This window comes from Pleurodeles waltl, chromosome 8, assembly GCF_031143425.1.
Source record: "Pleurodeles waltl isolate 20211129_DDA chromosome 8, aPleWal1.hap1.20221129, whole genome shotgun sequence".
NCBI lineage: Eukaryota > Metazoa > Chordata > Amphibia > Caudata > Salamandridae > Pleurodeles > Pleurodeles waltl.
In genome coordinates, this window is record NC_090447.1 from 1,421,279,519 (window position 1) to 1,421,304,208 (window position 24,690).

Here is a 24,690-nt window from a genome sequence, read left to right on the forward strand (position 1 = left end):
TGTGTTGTGGTTAAGGCAAGGTTGTGCCCAGGGATGCCTAGCAATGCTGCATGGGCTTCCAACTCTACTTCAGCCCATGCTGAGGTCCCCAAATCATTACCCAAGAGACACTCTACAGGTAGATCAGGGGACACTACACCTTCCTTTGGGCCAGTAACACCTCCCCCCAGCTAAAGTCTACCATAGCTATGGGGTGGCACTAAGTGGAGTTAGGCACATCAGTGACTTGGGACTTGTGACGGAGTAGGTCTGTTCAGGGGACACCACCTTTATAGTCACCATTCTGACACTGGCACCTGTGTCCCTGTAGGCCTCAGCCTCAACAACATTTATCAAGGGATGCTTCTTGTAGTTATCCATATAAAGGGAACATGGAGCTAGGATGGCAAGGCCACTGCCATCCTTGGAGACAAAAGTTGTCCCTGGGGTTTCCATGGGTAATCCAGGGCCCACTACAATCCTGAAGGTGAACCCAGCTATACTCTTGGGCTAACTACTGCTGCCACTATTGCTGCTACTGCTAGGGGTACTAGTGGTGGTAGTAGTAGCAGTAGTAGTAGTAGTAACAACTTTCAAGGGGTGATTTCAAATAGAGTAAATGGCGCTCTACCTCAATTATCTATAAACTTTATCCAAACGGTGCCGCTTACTGGGACTTCACCCCAAAATTAGCCACTAATAATTACAAATCCTGTTATCCAATACTATAAATTGCAGCGGCACACGTTACGAATTGGTAAGCATCAATAGTTCATATTATATCAATTGTTTTGAGAGTCCTCATTTAAGACAATCTTCATGAATTCAATCACAATATTCTTTATTCCTCTGGAGAGATCTTGTATCCAAAAATTGCTCACGTTCTCGTCCTAGTCAACACGTGTTTCGTCTGGGGAATACCCCTTGACTTCATCAGGACTTCCTACAACAAACAGTTTCATTGTATATACAGTTAACACAAAATGTATATCAGTATAAGAATCCCTCACCATCCAATTGACATAATTGATACATGCTCAAATGTGAAAACCGTGATTTTTGTCAGTGATCATCAACATACCTATTTTCATTCCACAGTGCCAATACCTTATATCAATACATTAATTTGCTTAAATACGAATCCTAAATCTTATAACGCAATTGTTTGATATCCAGTTGTTTTTAACATAGCCTTCTTAAACAAAATCATTCCAAAAGTGGAGAGCATGCTTAGTAATGCCATCATGCAGTAAGTGTGCTCTTAATTAGTGTCAAAAGAACAGAAGAAAGAGGGGACTAGTACCTTCTCATAAGATTGGCAATCACAAAAAAACGAAGGAAATTTATGTATTGATATAAGATCTCTCCAGAGGAATAAAGAATATTGTGATTGAATTCATGAAGATTGTCTTAAATGAGGACTCTCAAAACAATTTATATAATATGAACTATTGATGCTTACCAATTCGTAACATGTGCCGCTGCAATTTAGTAGAAGTAGTAGTAGTAGGCTGGGTGCTATTTTTTAGGACAAGTTCTGTCACCTGCCCTATGGCCTGGTTGTCTAAAGATGTAGCACCAAGGTTTCCTCTGGAAAGAGGAGGGGCACTTGGGCCCTCCCCCCGAAGAGTTTTGTGGACCTGATGAAGACTCTTTTTCATTGTTTTTGTCCCCACCCTTGTCCTGATTATTACCTGTATCTTTCTTTTTGTGGTCACCCCAAGTAGGAGCATCCTACCCACCCTGGTGTGGACCCATTTGTCTGCCTTCTTTCTCAATTTTGGGGGAGAGGTCAGATCAGAGTCCACCAGGTATTGATGCAGCTTATCAGAAATGCAATTGTTAAAAATATACTCTCTTAGAATTAGATTGTATAAACCCTGATAGTCACTGATTTTGCTTCCATGCAACCAGCCTTCCAGACCTTTAACAGAGCAGTACATATAATCTATTCAGTCCTGGGAGGACTCCTTTTTAGTCTCCCTGAACTTAATCCTATAGCTTGGTAATCATTGAGAGTCCTTTTTATGACATGGTTAGCCCCCACCTTTTGCCTGATGTAGCCTATAAGTTGATAGTGCTCAGGGCCCCTGCTAACCAGTTTCCCTGGGCCACAGTTCTTTCCCTAAACTGTTGTGATGCCTTGGCACAATTGGAGACACCTTTGGCTGCTCCATAAGCCCCCAGTAAATGGTACTTAGGTTCCCAGGGCAGGAGGTACTAAGGGTAGGCCCTGAGAGCAGCAGCTTTAATTGTGCCACCCTATAGGACTCTGCATCCAGGTACACCCAGCACTGCCATTGCAGGCTGAGTTCCCAGATGAAAACCTAAAGTGAAAACACAACATGGCACACTGCCTATGTGCCATGTCCACTCCACACTGCCTACACTATAGATAAGTCATCCCTCTTGCAGGTCTTTCAGCCCTAAAGCAGGGTATGTGAGTGCATAGCTGCATGAGCTATATGCGCCCACTATGTCCTTGTCAAACCTGGGACATAGTGAGTGAACAGAGCAGCCATTTTAAAAAGCATGTGCTGGACAATGATCAGTACGAGTTTCACAGCTACATGATGGCCACTGTGAACCCTGGATTGTTTGGTATCAAACAACTCAGGATGTTAAATCCCCACTGTTGGCAGTGGTGGATTTATTATAAAATGTACCCCGGGGTCATCTTAGGGGTGCCTCCTGCAAAAGCTAACTACCCTGGTTTGGTGGCTGACTGGTTCTATCTAGCCCGCCACCACCAGACATCTAATCTACAACCGTGTGGGGGGGGTAGAGATCTGTCTCTCTGGATTGTAGAACAATGCCCTTCCTCGGTGGAGTGCTGACACTCCCTGACCACGAACTTCAAAGGGCTTACCGCATTTGAAACTCGACCTCAGGCCTACTGCTAGCAGCAGATGGCCGCCCCCCTTGTAAACCCCCACTTTTGGTGGGAGCAAAGACAGGAAAATACACAAAAGGTAGGAGGAGTGGCCCCACCTGGCATGCACCACCCCTAAGGGTGTTTGAGAAATCTGAGGGCCCTAAGGAGCTACTGGACAACTGTACAAAAACCCCAGAGGACCTCCGGGCTTCGCAAATCATCAGAGAACGCCCTCCAGAATTGAGGTACCACTCTAAAGCAAAGGAAACCAACAGGTCAGTGAGGGTCACATCACTGACCAGCCGCTAACTCCCGAACTGGATGCTGCAGCTGGACCAATCAGCATCTCGACGACTGCGAGGACAAACCCTGTCAGAGTGCCAAGTTTGGTGGCACTCCAGCCTCCAGCAGCCAAACCGTACCAGTGGTATTGGTCAGCCCACATTGGACATCAAGGAAAACTGCCCGCCCGGGGCTGAAAAAGGACTAGGAGGAAGCCCCAGTTGAGGAACTCCAGAAGCAACCCAGAGGTCCCGCCAGAGTGCTCACGTTGTCCTGTGAACGACCCTGGAACCAACTCACCTCCTACTCCTGAGAGCATCCTTGCACAAACTCCTGGCTCACTTATTCGCTCTGCACCTGGCTGCCCTGTGCCCTGCTCTGAAGAACCTGCTGTGCCCTAAGAGTCCCCCATGCCTTGCTACCCTTACACTCCAAGGGGACCCGAAGGAACCATCTTTATACATAACTGTGCAACACTTTTCCAAGTGATCTGGCTCAATGGCCCTGCACCAGCTCCAGATACCTTCTCCCGCCGGAACCAGGAGACCCCTGAACTTCTCCAGCTGGCACAATGTTTCCACCGAAGACCTGGACCAACCTGCAAAAGAAGAACTCAGTATACCAACTGTACAGTTTTATATGTATTTTTAAGTGTGATCCTCCATTGATTCCTATGGTGCGGAATTATGCATAAAAAGACTATTTTTATTCAACTTCAAAAATTCATATCTTAAAATGTACTTATCCAATTCTGATGATCTAGGTCCTAACACTTATATGAAAACTTGAAGTATTTTTATAAATTGGTCTCGAGTTATTCCTTTGAGTGTGTGAGTTGCAAGATTGATGCTGCGAGTACAACAAATGCTTTGCACTTCTCCAAGATTGGCCTAACTGCTCGACCAAGTTACCTTAAACATTAGAACATTAGGTGATCTGGTTTTTACCTCTGTAAACCAACGTGTGGTTGGCTGGACCCCCTGCACAGTGTTAATGGAACGGGGTGCGAATAGAGGAAATATGGCGCTCAGGATGCCAATCTACCCTAAGTAAATAACGGGGAACCTCACAAGGGACACACCCTACCCTTAGAGGTGAAAAACCACCTCACAACTTAGAAAATACACAAAGAGGGACCCCTCTAATATCACAAAAGGAATTTTGAATAAACAATTCACATTGAAAACTAATTGTACATATTAGTCCATATACAACAGAAAGGTCCTAAATTCAACCAAAACGATAAGTCCAAAGTTTATTCAGATTGTGATTACACATTAGACAGTCCAAAATCCAAAGAAATTTGTGGTTCCAGCCAACACGTGTTTCGTCTTGGGAAATGTTTATGTCCCTAACGACTTCTTCAGGGCTAGAAATCATAAACAAAATACACGAGTTAAGACCAATATGCTCAACCATCAAGTTCGTGATATATGTGTGATAAAGCTCAAGGAAGGTGAAATTTGGATAATATAACCCACTACGTTAAGTGAGAGAAATGAATTCAAGGTAAGTATCTGATAGAAAGCCTAAATACACAAACCCGAAATTTACAAAACATACCGTAAACTCTATAAAAATAATAAACAACTTTTAGTTAGAAACCAGAAACCAGTACATGCCACCATAGTGCACCACCGTGTTCACAAGGCCACTAATTGTTAAACCAAAATACCTTGTTATCCACTAGAGCTTGAACAACCAAGCTATAATGCCAAATGTAATCCGACATGTAACTTATCCAAATGGAGTTTTGATCTGCTGTTAAGAAATAAAGAACACAAGCACTTAAGAAAGCTAGAATTTAACATATTGTGCCATAAAAGTCACCCTGATATGCACAATAAACATGCACAATAGCCCACCAATAATCCATAATATAACAGTATACTAGTAAATATCAATAAATTATATATAGTAAATCTTTTTGAAGGAAAGTACCGTTTTAGGGTAGTCTCGCAACAATAATCATTCAATTCCCGACAACAGCATACAGTCAAACTCACCCCGATATTCAACAAATAGTATCTGTAATCCGAAACCGGCGTCTCCGTGTGCGGACGCTTAGTGAGTGCGCTGACCATGCGCACATGAACACGGAAGTAAATAAACTCCCGGGTTACCACGATCCTTCAAAAAATATAGTATCTGTGATCCGAACACGGCGTCTCCGTGTGCGGACGCCTAGCGAGTGCGTTGACCATGCGCACATGAACCCGGAAGTAAATATACTCCCGGGTTGCCACGATCCAGTAGAAGGGCACAAAAATAGACAACGGACTTAAAAAAACGTCCCGAACTAAATGTTAACAGGTACACCATGATTAGCCCGATCAAACATTAACCAATGTAGCTTTATGGCTGCAATAAACAACAAATCGTTTGATAAGAGAATTATTATAAACTAGTACAAGTCTATATTACTGAAACAAATTTTTTGCCAAAATGCAGTAAAATGCAATAAATAAAATTAAGTACTCTTATCACCAGTCACTAGATGTTATAAAGGAAACACAATAACGTCTTGTTTTAAAGTCCTCAGTTACTCCACCCACACTTCAACGGCTGCCAAGTCACTTTACTTAGTTCTCAGTGACTCATGTCAAGCCAGTGGGAGGAATACTCAACGTTTCCTCCACAGCTGTATTACGTTAGACAAATGGACTGTCGAGATCATTCACATGGATGGTGCCTGTAGGAGGCTGGCCTGGTTTATAGTGGATACCTAAGGTACTTACACCAGGTCCAGTTATCCCTTATTAGTTAAATGTAGACAGTGTCTAGAAGCCAGGCTCTCTAAGGGTAGTGTGGATGAGCAGCCAAGTCCTAACTAGGAGACATGCAAAGCTCATGCAATACCACTGTAGTCATACAGTACTCACACACATGAAAGAAAATACTCAGTTTTACAAAAATAAAGGTACTTTATTTTGGTGACACAATTGCAAAAAATTCAATCAAGACTATACTCCCTTAGGAGCTAAGTAATACACAAATTACATACACTAGTGTGCAGAAATAGCTGTAAGAACAGTTAGAAAACAGTGCAAATAGTGAAAATCACAATAGTTAGAAATGGGCCTAGGAGGAACACAAACCATATATTAAGAAAGTGGATTGCGAAAGTCGGTTTCCCACCTAGACAAGTGTAGTGTGTAGAGGGTCACTAGGAGTATTAGAAAACACCTAAGGTAAGTAATAGAACCCATCCAGGAAAGCAGGAGTAAATCCCAGTAACTTTCCTATAACACACAAGAACACGAGAAAGAAGATTATGCAAGAACCCGAAGAGACTGCAAGACACCAACGATGGATTCCTGGACAGGAAGACCTGCAAAAGAAGGGGACCAAGATCAAGAAGCACTAAAGAGTCCAGGGAGAACGGGAGCCCCCTGCTAATCCGGATGAAGGTGCAAAAGAGGAACCACCGGTGAGGAACAACAGTCAGTATTGCACCCAAGAAGACAGATACGGGTTCCTGGTTGGTTCAGAAGATGTCCTTCGCTGGATGGATGAATGCAGTCTGGTTTGCGTCGCTGGATTCCGCCAATAAGCCTTGGCACACGCAAAACTCACGGTTAGCGGGAAATGGCGCTGCCCAGGACCTGATGGACTCTACCCAGGAGGGGAAGCCAGAGGGTCTCTCAGCAACTCAGAGAGCTCTCAGAAGGCCAGGCAGTGCACACAGGAGTCCCACAGCACGGGGACAAAAAGTGCAAAAGGAGGCCCACGCAGCACTACACAAAGGGATCCCACGTCGCTGGAGAACAACTCAGGAAGCTATTTGTCGCAGGAAGGAGTGCTGGGGGCTGGAGGTGAACAGTGCACAAAGAACTTTGTGGAAGGATGCCAACAAGCCTTGGCAACTGCAGAACACACTGTGCACAGAGGTACTGTCTTTTACCTTCACCAAAGTTGGACGGTAGGACGTCAGGACCGTCGGACCACTTCAGTCCACCACCCGTGATGCTGGATCCACACACTTCATCAGAAGAGGGGACCCACGCCACCGGTGGTCACTGCAGAGGGGTGCCTGCTGAAGCAGGGGAGTGACTCCTTCACTTTAAGGGAGATTCCTTCATTCTTCTGGTGCAGGCTGAAGACAGGCAGCCCTCGGAGGATGCACGACCTGGAAACAGTTGCAGTTGCTGGCAGGAGCTGAAGATACCATGTTGCAAATGTCGTCTTTGCTTCTTTGTTGCAGTTTGTAGAGTTCCTGGAGGGTTCAGATGCAGTTTCTTCGGTAAGAAGGTAAAGTAAAGGATGGAGAGAATTCCTGCTGGAGTCTTGCAGTCCGAATCTGAAGAACCACCCAAGAGAGAGACCCTAAATAGCCCTGAAAGGGGGATTTACCAGTTATACAGGTAAGCACCTACCAGGGGAGGGCTCTGACGTCACCTGCTGGCACTGGCCACTCAGATGCTCCCAGAGTGCCCTGACAACTTGGAATCCAAGATGGCAAAACCCAGGGACCCTCTGGAGGAGAACTGAGCTCCACACCCTGGGGTGGCAATGGACAGGTTAGTGGTCACTCCCCTTTCCTTTGTCCAGTTTCATGCCACAGCAGGGACTGGGTGGTCCCTGAACCGATGTAGACTGGATTATGCAAGGAGGGCACCATCTGTGCCCTTCAGAGCATTTCCAGAGGCTCAGGGAGGCTACCCCTCCCAAGCCTGTAACACCCATTTTCAAAGGGAGAGTGTGCAACACCCCTCTCCCAAAGGAAATCCTTTCTTCTGCCTTACTGGACATGAGCTATTTGAGCAACAGGAGGGCAGAAACTTGTCTGTGAGGTGGCAGCAGCTGAAGCGGCCTGGAAAACCTCAGAAGGCTACCATGGCAATACTAGGAGTCCTCTTAGGAGCCCCCAGAGTACATGGAATAATTCAACCAATGCTTGCAAAAGCATTGGGGTATGATTCCAACATTTTTGATACCAAACATGCCTATGTTCGGAATTACCATTATGTTGCTGGACATAGGTAGTGACCCATGTCCAGTAGATGCGTAAAATGGCGTCCTCGCACTCATGAAGTCCGGGGAAATGGTCCTGGAGGTCGTGGGGGCACCTCTGCTAGTGTAAGGGTTGCCCTCACACACAGGTACTCTGCACCCTGCCCTCTGTGCTGGAGGGCTTGCTATAGGGGTGACTTATAAGTGACCTGGTGCACTGTAAATGGCAGTGAAAGGGTGCATGCACCTTTTCACACAGGCTGCAATGGCAGTCCTGTAGAAGCCTTTACATGGGCTCCCTATGGGTGGCAAACATTATGCTGCAGCCTATAGGGATCCCCTAGAACCCCAGTCCCCTGGGTAACTAAGTACCATATACTAGGGACTTATAAGGGGGCAACAGTACGCCAATTGTGGTGAAATACTGGGTTACCAGTGTGCAATAACCATAATTCAGGGGAGAGGGTATAACTTCTGGGGTCCTGATTAGCAGGATCCCAGTAGACACAGTCAAACACACTGACTAACAGGCCAAAAATGGGGGTAACCAAACCAAGCTAGAAAGAGTCTACTTTCCTACAGTGACGTATTCTTCATGTCCTCCCCTCCATCATCCCATGCGAAGACGAATTTCCTGATGCTACAGGCAAATCTTGTACTCTCTAAAAGTGCCATGGAACAGGCATCAGACTGGGAGAGAGACGAAGTATGCTATTCATTCTACTTTGTCCCTAAAAATGGCGGGGACCTCAGGCCTATCCGGCACCTTTGGCTGTTGAATTCCTTTCGGCTGAAGGATAAATTAAAAATGCTCACACTGGCAACAATTCTGTCTGCCCTAGACCTGGGAAACTGGATTTATGTCCCTGGGCTTGCAGGGTGCAAATTTCCATATACCCGGCCTGCAGTCCCATATTTGTTACCTGCGGTTTAAGTTGGGCAAGGAACTCTTTCAATTTACTGTGCTCCTCTTCCATCTTAGCTTGGCCCCTCAGGTGTCAACAAAATTGATGGCGATTTGTTGTGGCCCATCATCAAAGGTCAGGAGTAAAATGCTTTCCTATACTTTGACGACTGGCTGCTGAAGGCAGGCTGGTCATAGTCTTTAGTGAAGCACCTCCAGACAGCAGTGGAACTCTTGACATTGTTGGGTTTTGTAGTGAGCTGGATTTTGGTTGTAGTACCCCCGACTTATTTTTGCCTGGTGTTCGTATGTTTTGGACGGTTGTGCACTGGGATCCTGCTAACCAGGATTGCAGTGTTCTCTCCCCTAAATTTAGTTGTTGGTTACTTTACACATCCACAATTAGCATACTGGTGAACCCATGTAAGTTCCTAGTATATGGTACCTAGGTAGCTAGGGCATTGGTACACCAGGGGTCCCCTATGGGCTGCAGCATTTTTTTATGCCACCCATAGGAGCCCATGCAAACTGTGACAGCAGGCATGCCATTGCAGCCTGCGTGAAAGGGTGCATGCACGCTTTCACTGCCAGACCTAACCACTGCACTTAGACATTATAAGACACCCCTCTGGTACTCCCTTCAGCCCAAGGGCATGGTGCATGTCTAAGTGTGAAGGTACCCCTGCATAAGCAGGGTACCCCTACAGACCCCAAGCCAATTCCTGAACTCTGTAAGTTTGGGGAAGCCATCTTAAGGTATGTAGTGGACACTGGTCAACATGTGATCCAATTACATAATGGCTGCTCCGAACCTAGACATGTTTGGTATCAAACATGTTGGAATCATACAGCTACACCAATTCCAGTGTTAGTTGCATGATGCCATGTACTGTGTGGGTTCCCTAAGGGATCTCCCAGTTCTGCCTGTGCAGCCTTATGGTGTCCAGCTGCAAGCCTGCGCTGCTGCTGACCCCCAACACTTTTCTGCCCTCCTGCTGATGAGCCAGGATCAGGACGGAGGAGCAGACCAAAGGATTTCCTGCAGGGGAGAGGTGTGACCACCTCTCCCTTTGTATTAGGTGTCTAAGGGCTGGGGTGGGATGGCCTCTGAGCACCAGACTGCTTTGAAGGGCACATTTGGTGCCCTTTTTGCATAATCTGCTTTGCACCAGTTCAGCAATCCCCGGTTCCCACGCTGGCATGAAACTACACAACGGACAAGGGAGTCACCACACCCCTGTCCAACTCCTTCCCTATGGGGGTGCACAGAGCTCTGCCAAGCTGCCCCTTGGTTCTGCCATCTTTAAAATAAGGTGTGCAGAGGCCCCTGAGAGCATCTGACTGGTTAGGCCAGGTAGATGACGTCCCTGACCCCCTCTGATAGGTGGGTCACTGCAGAGAGTGACCAACCCCCTTTCAGAGTTATTTAAGGGCTCCATCATGGGAGGGTCCTCAGATTTCTCAAGCAGAAATCTTCAAGGAACTCTCTGCAAGACATCTTCTGCTCCTGGCCTCTGGAACCGCTAATTGTCTTCGCTGGAACTGAACAAGTCTGCTTATGGCGAGAAGGCTCCCACTGCAACATTGTTTCTCTGGATCCTGCAAGAATTCTGGAACATCCAAGGCTGTGTGTCCTCCAGGGTCACAAGGACACTGTTTGCACCAGGAAGCACGAAGGACTCCCTTTCCTGGTAGAGTCTCTCGGACCTTGATGGTCCCCAAAACTTTGCAAACTCCTCTTCTGCTCGCATTTCCCAGTACTTTGTTGGTGACCTGGCTGGTCCCTAACCCTGCCAGCAATCAGGTGATTGTCGAGGGTCCGCTCATAGGCAAGTCCTGGGATCTTCTAAAGCTCCTTGACCCAGCAGCTGGACTTCTTCTTCCACTGGCTTGCAGGAACTTCATCTTCAGGAGTGTGGGCATTGCCACCTGCTGCACCAGGGCACTTCCTAGGGTGTTGGACTCTGTCCCCTTCCTTTGCAGGTCCTCCATATCCAGAATCCATCCCTGGGTTCCACCGGCCTGATCCACGGGTTGTGACAGTAGCTGGACAACCCGAGGCATCCACAGTCTTCAGAGAAAGTCCCTTCTCCCCTCTGCATCCGGGTCCCTGTTGTAGATACTCCTGTCTTCTGGGTAGGGGCACTCTCGATCCATCCTCTTGCCTGCTGGTTTCCTCGGGGTCCACTGGGAAGGGTTCTAAATTCCACAAACTCAAACCACTACACTCTGTTAGCCTCTGGGACAACTGGGTGGGTAACTGACTTACTCCTGGTGGCTGGGGTCACTTACTGTACTTATCTTCAGTTTCCTAACTGCCCCTGGCTACCAAGACACGTACCTTGGCTGGAGTCACTCTTTCATATGCCACTTTTTTAGTATATGGGTTGGCTGTATGGGCCCTGTATATTTCTATGCTGTTACTGATGGCTAGTTTGTGTGTATATTGTATGTAGTATCTCTAAAGGGAGACATACCAATGCCAGTTTAGTAGTAATGCTGTAATAAAGTACCCTTTATTTTAGTAATACTTATGTGGTCCTTTCTTGTGACTAAGTCATTGTCTGACTACTGTGGTATTGCAAGTGTTTTACTTTCCTCTTGAATAAGCTTTAGCTGCTTGCCTCAGCTAGCCCTAGAGAGCTTCTGCTATCTGGACACCTATTCTCTATCACTAAGGGTTGCCTAGACTCATTATAGGATACCACACCATAGGTGTGCACCTAAACTGAGCCAGCCTCCCACAGGTTTGATCATCAATATGCTGAAGTCCCCCCTGAGCCGCCCACAGAGACTCCAGTTCATTGAGGCAGTTTTGCACATGGTGACATTCAAGGATTTCTCTTCACCACAGTGAGTTCGACACATTAAGGGTATAATCCAGACATTTGTGCATCCTCCTCATCCCTAACACCTGGTGACATACCCAAGCCCTGCAATGGCTATAGGATGTTTTTTTTTATTAAACTCTTTTTGTTTGCATTTTCTCAAAAATAGAAAACAGTGGACATTGTAACGCTCATTGCAGATATGTAATACACAAATAGGGATAATGTATCTCAGGATTAGAGTAGGTACAGGTATATGATTACATGTACAGGAAGTGAGCGTCAGAATAGCAATAAACAATGAAAATGCCTCATCAAGAAACACCTCAGAGATTACCCATCCCCCGCACTCACCCCCCTTCATCTTGTGTAAGACACCTCAGAGATGGTAGAAGCCTGAAATTGACAAGTGAATGGAATTAACAGTAGACAGTCACCATGCAACTGCAATTTAACATGCTTATTCCCAGTAGGAACCGTAGGAGGAGTGCCCCCAGAAGACCCACACAACTCAGCCACCATAGCAGCCCAAGCCCTCAAATCATCCTTCAGTTTATCATCCTTCCAAACATGTTTCATATGTATTTCTTCTGCATTCGCACATTCACACACATCCCTGAGCCAGTCCGAATGTCGAGACGGTTCTGTACTCAACCAGTTAATGGCAATGCAACATTTTGCTAAGATCAGACTCAGCTGGACTAACTTCCTGCTTAACTTTTTTTTGGGAAGGAGACAGGATCAACCCCAATATTACTTGTCACACGTCCAGTTGCACTTGCAACTATGTGACTGTGTTCAGGCTATCTTGCACTGAGCTCCAGTAAGGCACCAAGACTGTACCAGGCCAGATTATATGCATAAAGTCCGCTATCGGATAACTACAGGCAGGGCAGGCTTCTGACCTGTCAGGGTAAATCCAGTGAAGTATTTTGGGACAGAGGTACGTCTGGTGGATATAATTATATTGGTTCAGCTTAAATCTGGCTTTGGAGTTGCTATGGCGAAACCATTCATGCACATGCACGCATTCTTTGTGGGATAACAGCTCTTGCAGTATTACTGCCCATTTATCTTGTTCCAAGAGACCCCTCCCCCCGCAATCGGCAGCAGAGCCACCAATGTATTAGAACACTGAGGGGCATCTGGAGAGGTGGGCCAGATCTTGTAGGCCGTGGTAGAAATGACATATTGGTCAGTTCCCAAGGCAAAGGACTCCACAGCCTCATCACGAGGGATAAAGTGTCCTGTGGGGTAAAGGTCCCCTATAGTGTGGCATCAACCATCCCTCCACATCTGCACTGACATAGAGTCAGAATTTATTTCAAAACTGTTTTAGAATCCAAATCGGTAGATCAGGTGCATTTGGAGCTCTCTGGAGAATCCCCCTTACCTCACCCTTCCAGATCCCAGCAACAAACTGGATCAAGTAGGGTGTATTTAGGGGAACCAGAGACCCAGACATCAACATCTGCGACAGTGGGGTATCACCGTGGGTACCTTTCAGTAAAGTTGTGTCCCACGAGTCTTCCAAATCCAGTCAATAAAGAGCATGCTGCAGATGGGCTGCCATATAGTAAAGCTCCAGGTTGGGAGGCTTCTGGCCCTGAGGTTGTTTGAGAGTGGAAAGTCTGACACATTTACGCTTATCAGCCCACAGTAAATTGACCAACAGGTTGTCAAGCATGCGAAAGTAGTGACCGGGGGCTACATAAAACATGCCTTACATATAGGGAGCACCACCATTTTCACCAGCACAAAGCGGCCCATAAGAGATATGGGTAGGTTCTTCCAGAACTGTATTGATGACCCCAAACGCCTTGTCCAGATTGAGCTTCAAACAGTCCTCCCTGGAGGGCGCAGACATATCCCCTGATAGTCCAACCCTCGGAAGCTGCTCCAGAGACCTTCCAACCAGGGAACCCATCAAATACATCTTCGATTTTGTGGGATTCACCTGAAGTCCAGAAAATACCCCAAACTCCTCCATAACTCTCAGCAGTATTGGTGCAGAGTATGTGGGTTGATAGAGGTGAATCAGGGCATCATCTGCATAAAGGCAGACCATATGGGTTTTCTCACCAACAGTGACGCCCCATGGTTTCATAATTATAAGCAGCCTCTCCGTCAGCGGTTCCATTGCCAGGGTGAAAATGAGCAGGGACAAAGGGCAGCCCTGCCGAGTGTCCCTGCGCAAGCTAAATAGTTGAGTCCTCCCCGCCCGAGTGCAGGCATGCACACTGGACAAATTTGGGTCCCAACCCTGCCTTTCGTAGTACCTGCCATAGGTAACGCCAGCTCAAGGAGTCGAAGTACTGTTCGATATCCAATAGTGGTAACGCCAAGTCTTTGCTAAAATGTTGAGAAGCATGATATATATGCGAAAGACGCCTCCGATTATGCAAGGTACTTCATCTCAGAATGAATCTGGACTGATCGGGGTGTACAAGTGCCGGAGACATGGCAGGAGACGGCCCGTCAATACGCTGCTAAGGAGTATGACATAAATTTTTTAAAAGGAGACAGGTCAATACCTGGAGCTCATTTCCGGATCTTTACCCAGTTTTAGAATCATTACCACCAGAGCCTCACTAAGTGTTGGAGGAAGGGTGCCCACCTGGAAGGCCTCATTATAGACTTCAAGCAGTTTATCAACCAGCTCATCTGCGGTAAAATTCAGTGGGAAGGCTGTCACTTCCCGGCGTTTTTACCAACTTGAGAGCGAAAATCGCAGTCAGTATCTTCTTCCTTGTTAGAGGGCACTCTAGGGTGTCCCACTGTTTTGGGAGTATGCCGTGGGAGGGGGGACCTGGGCCTGAAAGCCAGAGAGCTCATCCAATGGAGTGGTCTGCTAGGTGGCAGAGATGGAGTTCAAGTGTGACCGAAATACTACATTGATGGTCCTCTGTGTATAGGCCAAATGCCCAGCCTGATCACGCAGAACCAGCACTGGAATCCAAAGATTCTCTTGTTTAATCAGACAAGCTAACATCGTCAACCAGTCTTTTCTCCCTCAGCATGGAGACATTGACAGCCAGCTGTATACATATGTTTGTCGAGACTCCCCCAATTGTCTAAAAGTGCTGCACAACTTTCCCGATAGTTCCTCAACCTATCGGGACATGTGGGAAGTAGGGCCTCCAGGACCCCCAGCTCCCGTGCCCGAATGTCTCTTTTCAGCTGGCTCTTAACCCCATATGTCAGTTTTAGACATCCTCCAAGCAGAACTGTCTTTATTGCTTCCCAGTCTGTGGCCATACTCCCCAACGTACCCCAGTTCTCTTGAAAATAGTGGGTAAGTGTGTCAGAGACTATAGCTGCAAACAGGGGTCAGCCAGTGCCTCAGCCTGGAGACGTCAGAGTGGTATCGCCGGTCTGCTACATCTCTTTCCAAGGGACAAGAGTGCGGGTAAATGATATATCAAATATCTGGTGATGTAAGAGATCCCGGCAATGGTTTGTGCCATGGTCATCCGGGTTAGCAGGTGCTCCTATTCTCCCTGTACTCCTCAGTGCTTCTTGGACTTGGTCCCCTTCTTCCACAGGTCTTCAGGTCCAGGAATCAATAATTGGTGTCTTGTAGTCTCTTCTGGTTCTTGCAGTCTCTTCTTTCTCATGTTTTTTGTGTGTTCTAGGAAAGTTACTGGGATTTACTCCTGCTTTCCTAGGCTCTGGGGTGGGTTCTATTACTTACCTTTGGTGTTTACTAATACTCCCAGCGCCCCTCTACACACTACACTCGCCTAGGTGGGAAACCGACTTACGCATTGTACTTTCTTAGTATTTTGTGTGTTCTCCCCCAGGCCCATTACTAACTATTGTGATTTTCACTATTTGCACTGTTTCCTAACAGTTTTTACAGCTATTTCTGCACACTAGTGTATGTAATTTGTGTATTACTTACCTCCTAAGGGAGTAGAGTCTCTATGGTATTTTATGCATTTGTGCCACCAAAATAAAGTACCTTTATTTTTGTAACACTGAGTATTTTCATTCATGTGTACGAGTACTGCTTGACTATCGTGGTATTGCATGAGCTTTGCATGTCTCCTGGTTAGGCCTTGGCTGCTCATCTTCACTACAGCTAGAGAGCCTGGCTTTTAGACACTGTCTACATTTCACTAATAAGGGATAACTGGACCTGGTATATACCTTAGGTACCCACTACAAACCAGGCCAGCCTCCTACACTCAGTCGTACTAAAGACTTCTGAATGGACGATGATCTATTTGATGGTTATGTGGTGCAAAGAAAGGGCGGGTGGTGCAGAAAAGGACCATCTTTTGATGGGTTGTGGTCTACATCGAAATATGCTATGCTTTGGCTAAGAAGCAACCCCCTGAGGGTTTGTGTGCTCACTCCACAAGAGCAACTGCTGCAACCACTGCGTTAGCATGAGGAGTTCTAGTCCTGGACATCTGCCAGGCAGCAACGTGGGTGATCCTGCACACGTTTATGAAACAGTACTGCGTGAACAGTCAGGTCTGCATTGACGGCTAATTTGGCAGTTCAGTCCTACAGGACTTCCTAGTATGATCTTGGTTCGTGTTCCCACCTCTGGGAATGGTATTGCTTGGGTATCTGTTCCAAGGTAAGAAATCTGCAACTAGAAGTCTCTATCAGACAAGTTACTTATCTTCCGTAACAAATTAGCTGGTAGAGACATATTCTAGTTGCAGATTCCTTACTGACCCACCCATCCTCCCTCCTCTACGAACTGATTTGTAGGGACAGGGACTCCCCTTCAGGGCCCTAGTTGTGGTGCACCAGTCTGTGTTCTTCATGGCTACACGCTTCTGGCGTGCAAAGTCGTGAAAAGAAACTGACGTCAGGTCGCTGAGGTGGTGCCTATATACGACCGTGTTGTCATCATGGCAACCACAATGCCAACGACGGACGTGGAGTTGACCAACACCATTTGAAGGCATGCAAGAGTACTGCTCGAAGAAAAATCTCTGGATCCAGTCTGACGCCTGGGGGAAATTCTAAGGTAAGGAATCTGCAACTTGACTATGTCTCTACTAGATAATTCTTTACTGAAGGTAAGTAACATGTTCTTTACCATAGTAACAGCAGATTTTGTGATACCCCAAGGACTCCACGAGATGAGGCAATGGTGATGTGTCCGAGTTCACTTGCACAATCAAAGCAGTACTGCTATAGAGAACATCCATAGGGGAGGCGTCACAGGGTGCACCACAAGGTCAAAGAGCAGGGTGGCAGAAGGAAGGGCACAGCAAAACACCAGAGAGGCAGCCCCAAATTGTGCAAGCACAATATCATAGAACAGTGGGCAACAGGGCTCTCTCCATGCTGAGGCAACAACCTTGGGTAGCAGCAGTCAAGGAGGCTGGTTTCAGTTAGTAGTAGGCTCCTACGGCTTCAGTATGCCCCCCACTCCACTGGTAGACTAGGGTCTCAGCCATAGAAAATAACAGCCAATTTCAAATAATCAGTAGACTGGAATAATGACCCACCAGATATCAGGACTCAGTCTCCAGCAACGTCCCCCGGGGTGATCCCCAACAATCATCCAGCAGTACTTTATCAAGGGGGAGCCGACAGACCCCTGGGGCAGCCAAGCATCCCCTGACCAGGATGGGCAAAGTCAGCAAATGAGCACGTAGCCCCAAGACAACCGGGCTCAAAAGGGCAACATCACGGACCATACCCAGGTTACCACATGTTCCAAATGTTGCTCGGAAGAGCCGGAACCAGCATTACCAGGGATCGTTACATTGACAACAGGTGAGGGCCGTCCGACATCACTCCAGGCCTCCACTACCCAGCTGATGTAGTAAGCCGCACTCCGGTTGTCAAGCCGATCCAGGCTGAGGTGCCTCACAGGGCCACTAGGAGGTCTCCGCCACAGGGTTGGGGGAGCGAAGATAAGCCCTGGTTGGTGTGCCCCTCAGAAATCACTCAAGGGTGGCCACAGCACAGCGGTACCAGCTACTCTGATCTCAGGCCACCAACCCTCACCCGGCTCTCTCTCACTCCCAGCAGGACGAAGGAGCCATCGCCGACATCCACCACCCCAGATGGGCACAGACAGGTGCACCAATGGCAGCAGGGTCCGCGCCCTGAATCACCCCGGCCCCCAGCATAGCTCCAGCAGGGCCCGGTCAGGAAAGTGCTGTCGGCGATGAAAACGGCTCAACAGAATCGACAAGGCTAAGCCACTGACCCCCTATATCTGGCGATCCACAGTTGCCGAGATTCGCGGGCCGCAAATCTCTGTTCCACTTGGGGCCAGGGGATAAGCAGGTTGTGGGGGTTTGACTGAACGTCGACGGGAGCTCACGTACAGGCTTCTAATTGGCCATCTTGCTTGGCCACGCCTCCATGGCTGTAGGGTGTTGAGACCAGAAGCCTACGGTCTCTGACACAGGTTCTCATGGACAACACTATTGCCATGTGGTACTGAAACCAGCAGGGTAGAGTGGCAGTGGCGGCCGACAGCTTTAGGAGGGAGGGGGGCTAGTGGGACGCGCACACACACACACACACACACACACACACACTCATTCTTTCACACACAGACACGCACGCACGCACGCACATCCATTAACAACACTCATACCATTCAAACATGAATGCACGCACCAAACATTCATTTTAAAACATCACACACACTCATTATTTCACACACACACGCACGCACGCACATCCATTAACAACACTCATAACACTCAAACATGCACGTGCGCACCAAACATTCAATTTAAAACATCACACACATACACACACACTTGCCTTCAGGTCCCAGGAGGGTTGGGACTGCTGCCTTGTCAGAGAGTGGGATGGGGTCAGTGAGACTGCTGACCCCACTCTGTGACGAAGTGTCACTGATTGACACTCGTCCTGGGCACTTCAGGGCTTAAACCTGAAGCGCCCAGGGAGAGTGTCAATTGGTGACGCTTTTCTCGTCACCCAGGGGAGGGCCTCAAGGCACCTTTGCTGAGCTGAGGAAGTCACGCCCATAGGAGCTGTGACCTCCTCAGCCCAGCAAAGTTCAGCTCAGGCAGCCAAGAGTGTGAGCAAATCGCGCATGTCTGCTCCTGGCTGCCTGAGCTGAACATGGAGAGTGTCTGTCAGGCTGACCTTTGATTAGCCTGACAGACACTCTTCGTCAGGGGCAAAAGGTGGGGGGGCATGGCCCCTCCGCCCTAAAGGACGGGCCGCCACTGTAGAGTGGTGTCCATGGCCCTGTTCAAGCTGGCTTTGTGCCTCTGGAGGAGGCTGGAACAACAGATCATGTTGGTCAACAGCCACCTAGCAGAGTAACTTATGGCACAGTGGACAAAATTATCAGGCATCATCATGCAGATCATGAGTGACGTTTCCGTCCCAAGTTGGTGCAGGGTGTCTTTGAACACTTTGGGAAGCCCTCGGTATCTAGTTTCCACCCGTGGGAATGTAAGATGTCACCCATTTTGCCTGCTGTAACTTCCTCCAAGACACTTGTTAGGAGATGCACTCCATTTAGAATGAAGTGACGGACTCCTGCTTAGCGATACGGGTTCTGAATATCAAGAAAGACTCCATCTTGATTGCCCTGTATGGGACAGCATTTGCGCTCCAAAGAAGCTTCCTCTTTGAGAAGACCATCTTTCTCAGCAGCAGGGCAGGATCCTGTATCTGAAGCCCCACTACTTACACCTCCTTGTGTGGTGATTGAACAGCGGCATTTGAATGCAACTAAACTGCTGACCATGATGCTGAATATTACCTATGCTATCAGATGCCCTTCCACAAAGCCCGTCTATGTCAGGCGCTGGGACAAATTTGTTGCCTGGTGTGCTGTTTGAGACACTGAACCGTTTAGAAACCAAACTTTCCAATGTTCTCTTGTTTGCTGTGTTCACCCCAGCAGGTCCTTGCTGTGGATCAAGTGAAAGGTTACCTATCTATCCTTTTGGCCTTTCTGTGTTGACTGGACCAACCATCTTTTTTTTATGCCACCAGTTGTGATGTGTTTCATTAAAGGTGTGACACATATTCCTCCCAAACCATTTTTTATGCCCCAGTAAGACTTTAACCTGGCATGACCTTTCTCATGTGCATGTCTTTTGAGCCTAGATATTACTGCTTCTTAAGTCTCTTGATTCTGAAGGCAGTCTTTCTTATAGTCATCCTGACGGACTGCAGTTTAAGTGAGTTGCAAACATGGAGTGTTTGCTGCCCCTACCTGCCTTCTTCCCAGCAAAGGACCCAGGCAGCTTTCCTCCCTAAGATTGTGAGGCCCTTCCATGTTGGTCAATCAGTCAACTTGATGATATTGTTTGCACCACTTTTTCCATTGAAAGAGGAGAGGCTCCACTACCTTGATCCAACGAGAGCACTGAGATTTTACATCAACCAGACAAAACAGGTAGGCAATCAGCTGTTCATGTGCAAAGACGGGAAGTTTGGGGGCAAAAGAGGACACTGTAAAATTGGATAGTCCACTGCATTAAGATGTTGTATACACTGCCCAAGAAGCAGCTCCACCAGATGCCTGAGAGCCCCTTAAACCAGGGCCAAGTCTGTTAATAGCGGGTGGGGGTTTGCCTGTTCTTGATCTCAGCCTTGCTGCAATTAGACATCAAAGCAGTACTGCCTTGACAGTCATTTCCCAGAAGAAGGTCACCGCTCTGACCTGCAGGGCGTTTTGTTCTGAGTCCACTCCCCAGACCCTCCACTTTGGGGAAGTACTGCTTTGGTATTTACTCTAAAGGTGAGGTTAGAAGTATCCATCAGAAGAACAAGGCAATTATCTTTGGTAATGTTCTTTCTGGTGGTAACTCTAACCACATATTCCTCCTCGTCCTGCTTCTGTGTTGTGGCCTCTTTAACATCTAAAAGATCCCAAGCTAGAGATTCCCACACCGTCACCAGTAACTGTTCTACGCTGCCTGTCTGGAGGCATGGAATAGGAAAGAGACATACTGATGGTAGCGCGCAGGGCTGGGGCTTACATACAGCTTCTTTCTGTTGCTTCCAATTTGAAGGAGCCCATGATGACATCTGCCAGCACATTGGAGCACTTCGGTTAAAGTTCTACAGATTAAGATTGGCTGCTGGGGAAAATGTAAAAGTGAGTAATTCAATTAGAGCAGAGCGAAGGTAAGTAACTAGTTCAACAGCGTATTGCATTACATATTTTAACATGTGTTTAACATTTAAAATATTTCAGTTTGTATACCTTTGTTTCAGGGATTCATACGTATATTCTGCTGTCAGCTATGTAAAGTAGAGCTCCATCTTGATTGTTGGAAAAAGCTGAAAACAACAGAATACCCTGACAGGAATGACAAGGTAAGATATACAATATATGTATCCATTAAAAAAAAAAATATATATATAATATTATTTAGGCTGTTCAGTACATAGTAAGACCATATTGCATGGGCATAGACATTGACTTCAACAATCCATAAAATGATTAAGAAGTGTACATATAGGTCATACGGCTGCTGCAATATCATCCCACACACTTTTAGGAATACATCACATCATATAGCAATCCACAGGAGAGGCACACTGTCTTCAGCAAAGAACTCACTGACCGCAAGCAAAGGTTTATGTAATCTAAAAAAAATTAATGATGTCTCACCATAGTCTTTAGCTGGGGATCAAAGCACTTAAGTAAGACTGCAGTGGTTCCAAAAAGTGTCTTGGTCTCGCTGCCTTAGGAAGAGTGTCAACATAAGACCCAGACCATTCCTTACAAAGGGACATGTCCTTGAGCTAGTCCTGAAAAAGGGGGGCTATCCGTCCCTGCCCCCACACCAAGGCTACTTGGCTTAAGAAGAGTGATTACTATGGCTTCTTGCATGGTCAGTGGAAGTTGATTTCCTGGTAGGCTTTTTCATAAACCGCCAATAGCAATGGTGCTAATTTCTCCACGTATTCCTTATAGAATTTGGCTTTCATTACCTGGAGTGTTTTCATTTTTTAGCTGTTCGAGCATCTGTTTGATCTCATCTATGGAAATAAGCTGACATAAGAGACTGCGGTCCTCTTGTCCCACCCATGCGAGGGTCACCCTATCCTGGTATGTCTTGATGTCCGCAAGCACCGCCTACGTTCTGAATGTGTTCCATAGCTTTTGAAAGGCAACAAACGTGGTCATGATATCTGAAGGATCATATGCCATGCTCCCATCAGAAGTGTGAACACACGGTATATGATTCGCTGCTCAGCCAGTCTTAAGCAGAGCCGCAATGGTGTGTCCTGGCCTATCCATTCCCCTTCCTGTATCTTAGGGCTTGACTGTGTTCACTGTCTGCCTCTCCCTGAAACACAAGCAGCATGTTGTGCATGGGGCCAAGTATTGCTCTTTCCAGAGTAGATCTTGCAGCTCACGTTCCAGTGCATCAAGACTAGTCCTAATCGACTTGAGGATACCATGTCCGTTTGCTATACTTTCCCCACGGATGACAGCCTTGAGAGCCTCCCAGAGGGTGGCAACTGAAGCAAATGAGTCTCTATTTAATTCTTTATAGTCCTAAAATGCCTTGTCTGATTTCATCTCTGAACATTACATCCAACAGTCAGTAGGCCTTTCCAGGTACAGCACTACTGGAGATTGGTGCAGTAAGGTCCTGTGGATGTATAATTTCTTCTGTGCAACCCAGCATGTCCTTTGAACCCACTAAGAAGTCAATGCGAGAATGAGGAGTTGTGTACAGATGAATGGAAGGGAAGGTGTATTCACGTGGTGCTGGGTGTTTCAATCTCTAGAGATCAACTAGATTAAAATGCAACACAGCGCCAAGGAAGGAATCCCTAGCTGTAGTTAGGTGCAGCACATTACTGCAAGAGCACTCGAGTGCCATCTCCCCCACCCCAAAATAATCATATGAGGGTCAACCACCATGCAGTGCTTGGAAGAAGTCAGTACTGTATGTGTTTGAGCCATATGTGTTCACCAGAGTGACATGTATAGTTGAACATTCCCTGAAGACTATAAGAAACCAACCCTCTGGGTCAGCTATTGTTCTTATGTGTTGGAATTGCACCGACTTTTTGATGAAGAGAGCAACTCCTCTTTGATGAAGAGAAATATGTGCGTGTGCCTCATGTGGATGTCACTGCGTTGGAGATATGCGTTTCCTGCAGTAATATAATATTCACTTCATGTCTATTGAAATAGCCAATCACTTGCCTGTCATTTGTGGGGATTTTTTAGCCCTCTCACATTCCAAGTAACTAATTATAAGGAACGAGGACTGAGGTCATGGCCACCAACCGTTATTTGAGAAAGTCAGTGTCAGCTATGTGGTGAGTAGTTTGAGAGTCAAGTGTGGCACAGGCCATGCCGTATTTACCTCTGCTGGTTTTGAAATCCCCTGCCACACACAAATCCCACCCCTCCCACCCACGCTAGGGCCCAACATTGAAACTTTATTCCACTGGAATTAGACAACAGTGAAGCATAATGCACATCTGAAATTGCACCCACTATGGCTTGAATGCGGGGAAGGCCAGAGCGTCAAATGACTGAGCATTACACTGTCATCATATGAGAACATACAGTAAGAAATACATCACAGCTTTAAAATATTCTTCCCTGACTGGATGGGCCAACTTCACGCTCTGAACAGCATCACATATAACAGTCAATCAAAGAAGTTCAAACAACTAGGAGGCCAAAAGAGCAATACACCTCAGTCACAGATTTCCTAAATAGGACAAAAAAAAGGCAGACTAATGAATGCCGTCCTCATTGGACATCATCCAGGAGTGACTTGGAGTTGGCCCTGTCCCCCCGGGCTGATGTGGCACTATCTGCTGGGAATCGTTTTTGAAGGAAGGTGATGGTGCCTGCAGGATCTGTGAACATCATAATTTTACCCTTCCAATTGAACCGGAGGTGCGCGTAGTATAGCATGGCATAGGAAAGATCACGCTCCTGCAATTTCTTTGTGACAGAGATAAATTTCTTCCGGGGATCCTGAACCAAATGTGTAAAGTCAGGGAAAAAGGAATTACACATTCCCTCTTAGCTGGTATCTTTTGCTACCCTTGCCAATCTCAATAACTGATGTCTGTTCCTGTACTTTACAAATTTAGCAATAATGGCCCTCTTGGTGGGCCCGGAAAATGTCTGGAGGCCAAGGAGCGATGAGCTTGCTTAATCACAAAGGTTTTGGAAACACTTCCCTCACTAAACATGGATATCAGTGGCTTTTCAATTTAGTCTAGCGTGTGTCCCATAGCTGTGGACTCTGGAATCCCTGTAATTCCGACATTGCTTCTTCGTGTTCTAGCTTCCAAGTTCTTGTTTTTAAGCTGGACCTTGTGCAGTTCCTCCTTCAGCTCCCTCACCGTGTTGGCCTGCTGAGTATGTATGCCTTCCGTATCAGATATCCACTGCTCTGTATCAGTCAGGCGCATGTGTTGCTTGTCTGTGCAATCTTTCATCTCACCCACTCTCTGAGTTAGAGAATCTTTTTTGCAGTCTGTGGCAGATAGGCTCATTTTCATCTCCAACAACAACGATTTAATATACTCCGTTGGGAGGGATGCATCCTCCATACTCTCGATCCGATATGTGGGTAGTTTCAGGTGATGGAGGCTTGGAGTGTTTCTTAGAGTCAAACATTAAGGGTGATTGTTTGGCATCAGATTTACCTATTATTAAGCGTTATGAGCAAAATGTGTGGCTTCAGATGCGTGATTACAGAAGCTCTAAAGAGTCCTGTGTGCTTATCATTGTGAGGGAGTCTTCAGAGGTTGTGCATCTGTGAGCAACAGAGGACTGACTACCATTCATTGTGCATCCTCTTCAAGGTCCAAACAAGGGAGAGTCCCAGTTATCCAAAATTGAGGTTTCAGGCGTTCAGAACATGTGCATATAGACTACACACATGAATCTAAAT

The 24,690-nt window shown here is 46.8% G+C and overlaps 1 protein-coding gene across 4 annotated transcripts in view; it reads left to right on the top strand.

The window, feature by feature from the left end:
* Window positions 1–24,690, top strand: part of LOC138248711 (E3 ubiquitin-protein ligase TTC3-like) — a 1,399,506-nt gene that overhangs the window by 420,124 nt on the left and 954,692 nt on the right. For all 4 annotated transcript variants that reach the window (XM_069202543.1, XM_069202544.1, XM_069202547.1 and 1 more), the window contains exon 23: window positions 21,020–21,121. In XM_069202543.1, the coding sequence (XP_069058644.1) occupies window positions 21,020–21,121 (102 nt within the window). The remainder of the gene's footprint in view (window positions 1–21,019; window positions 21,122–24,690) is intronic.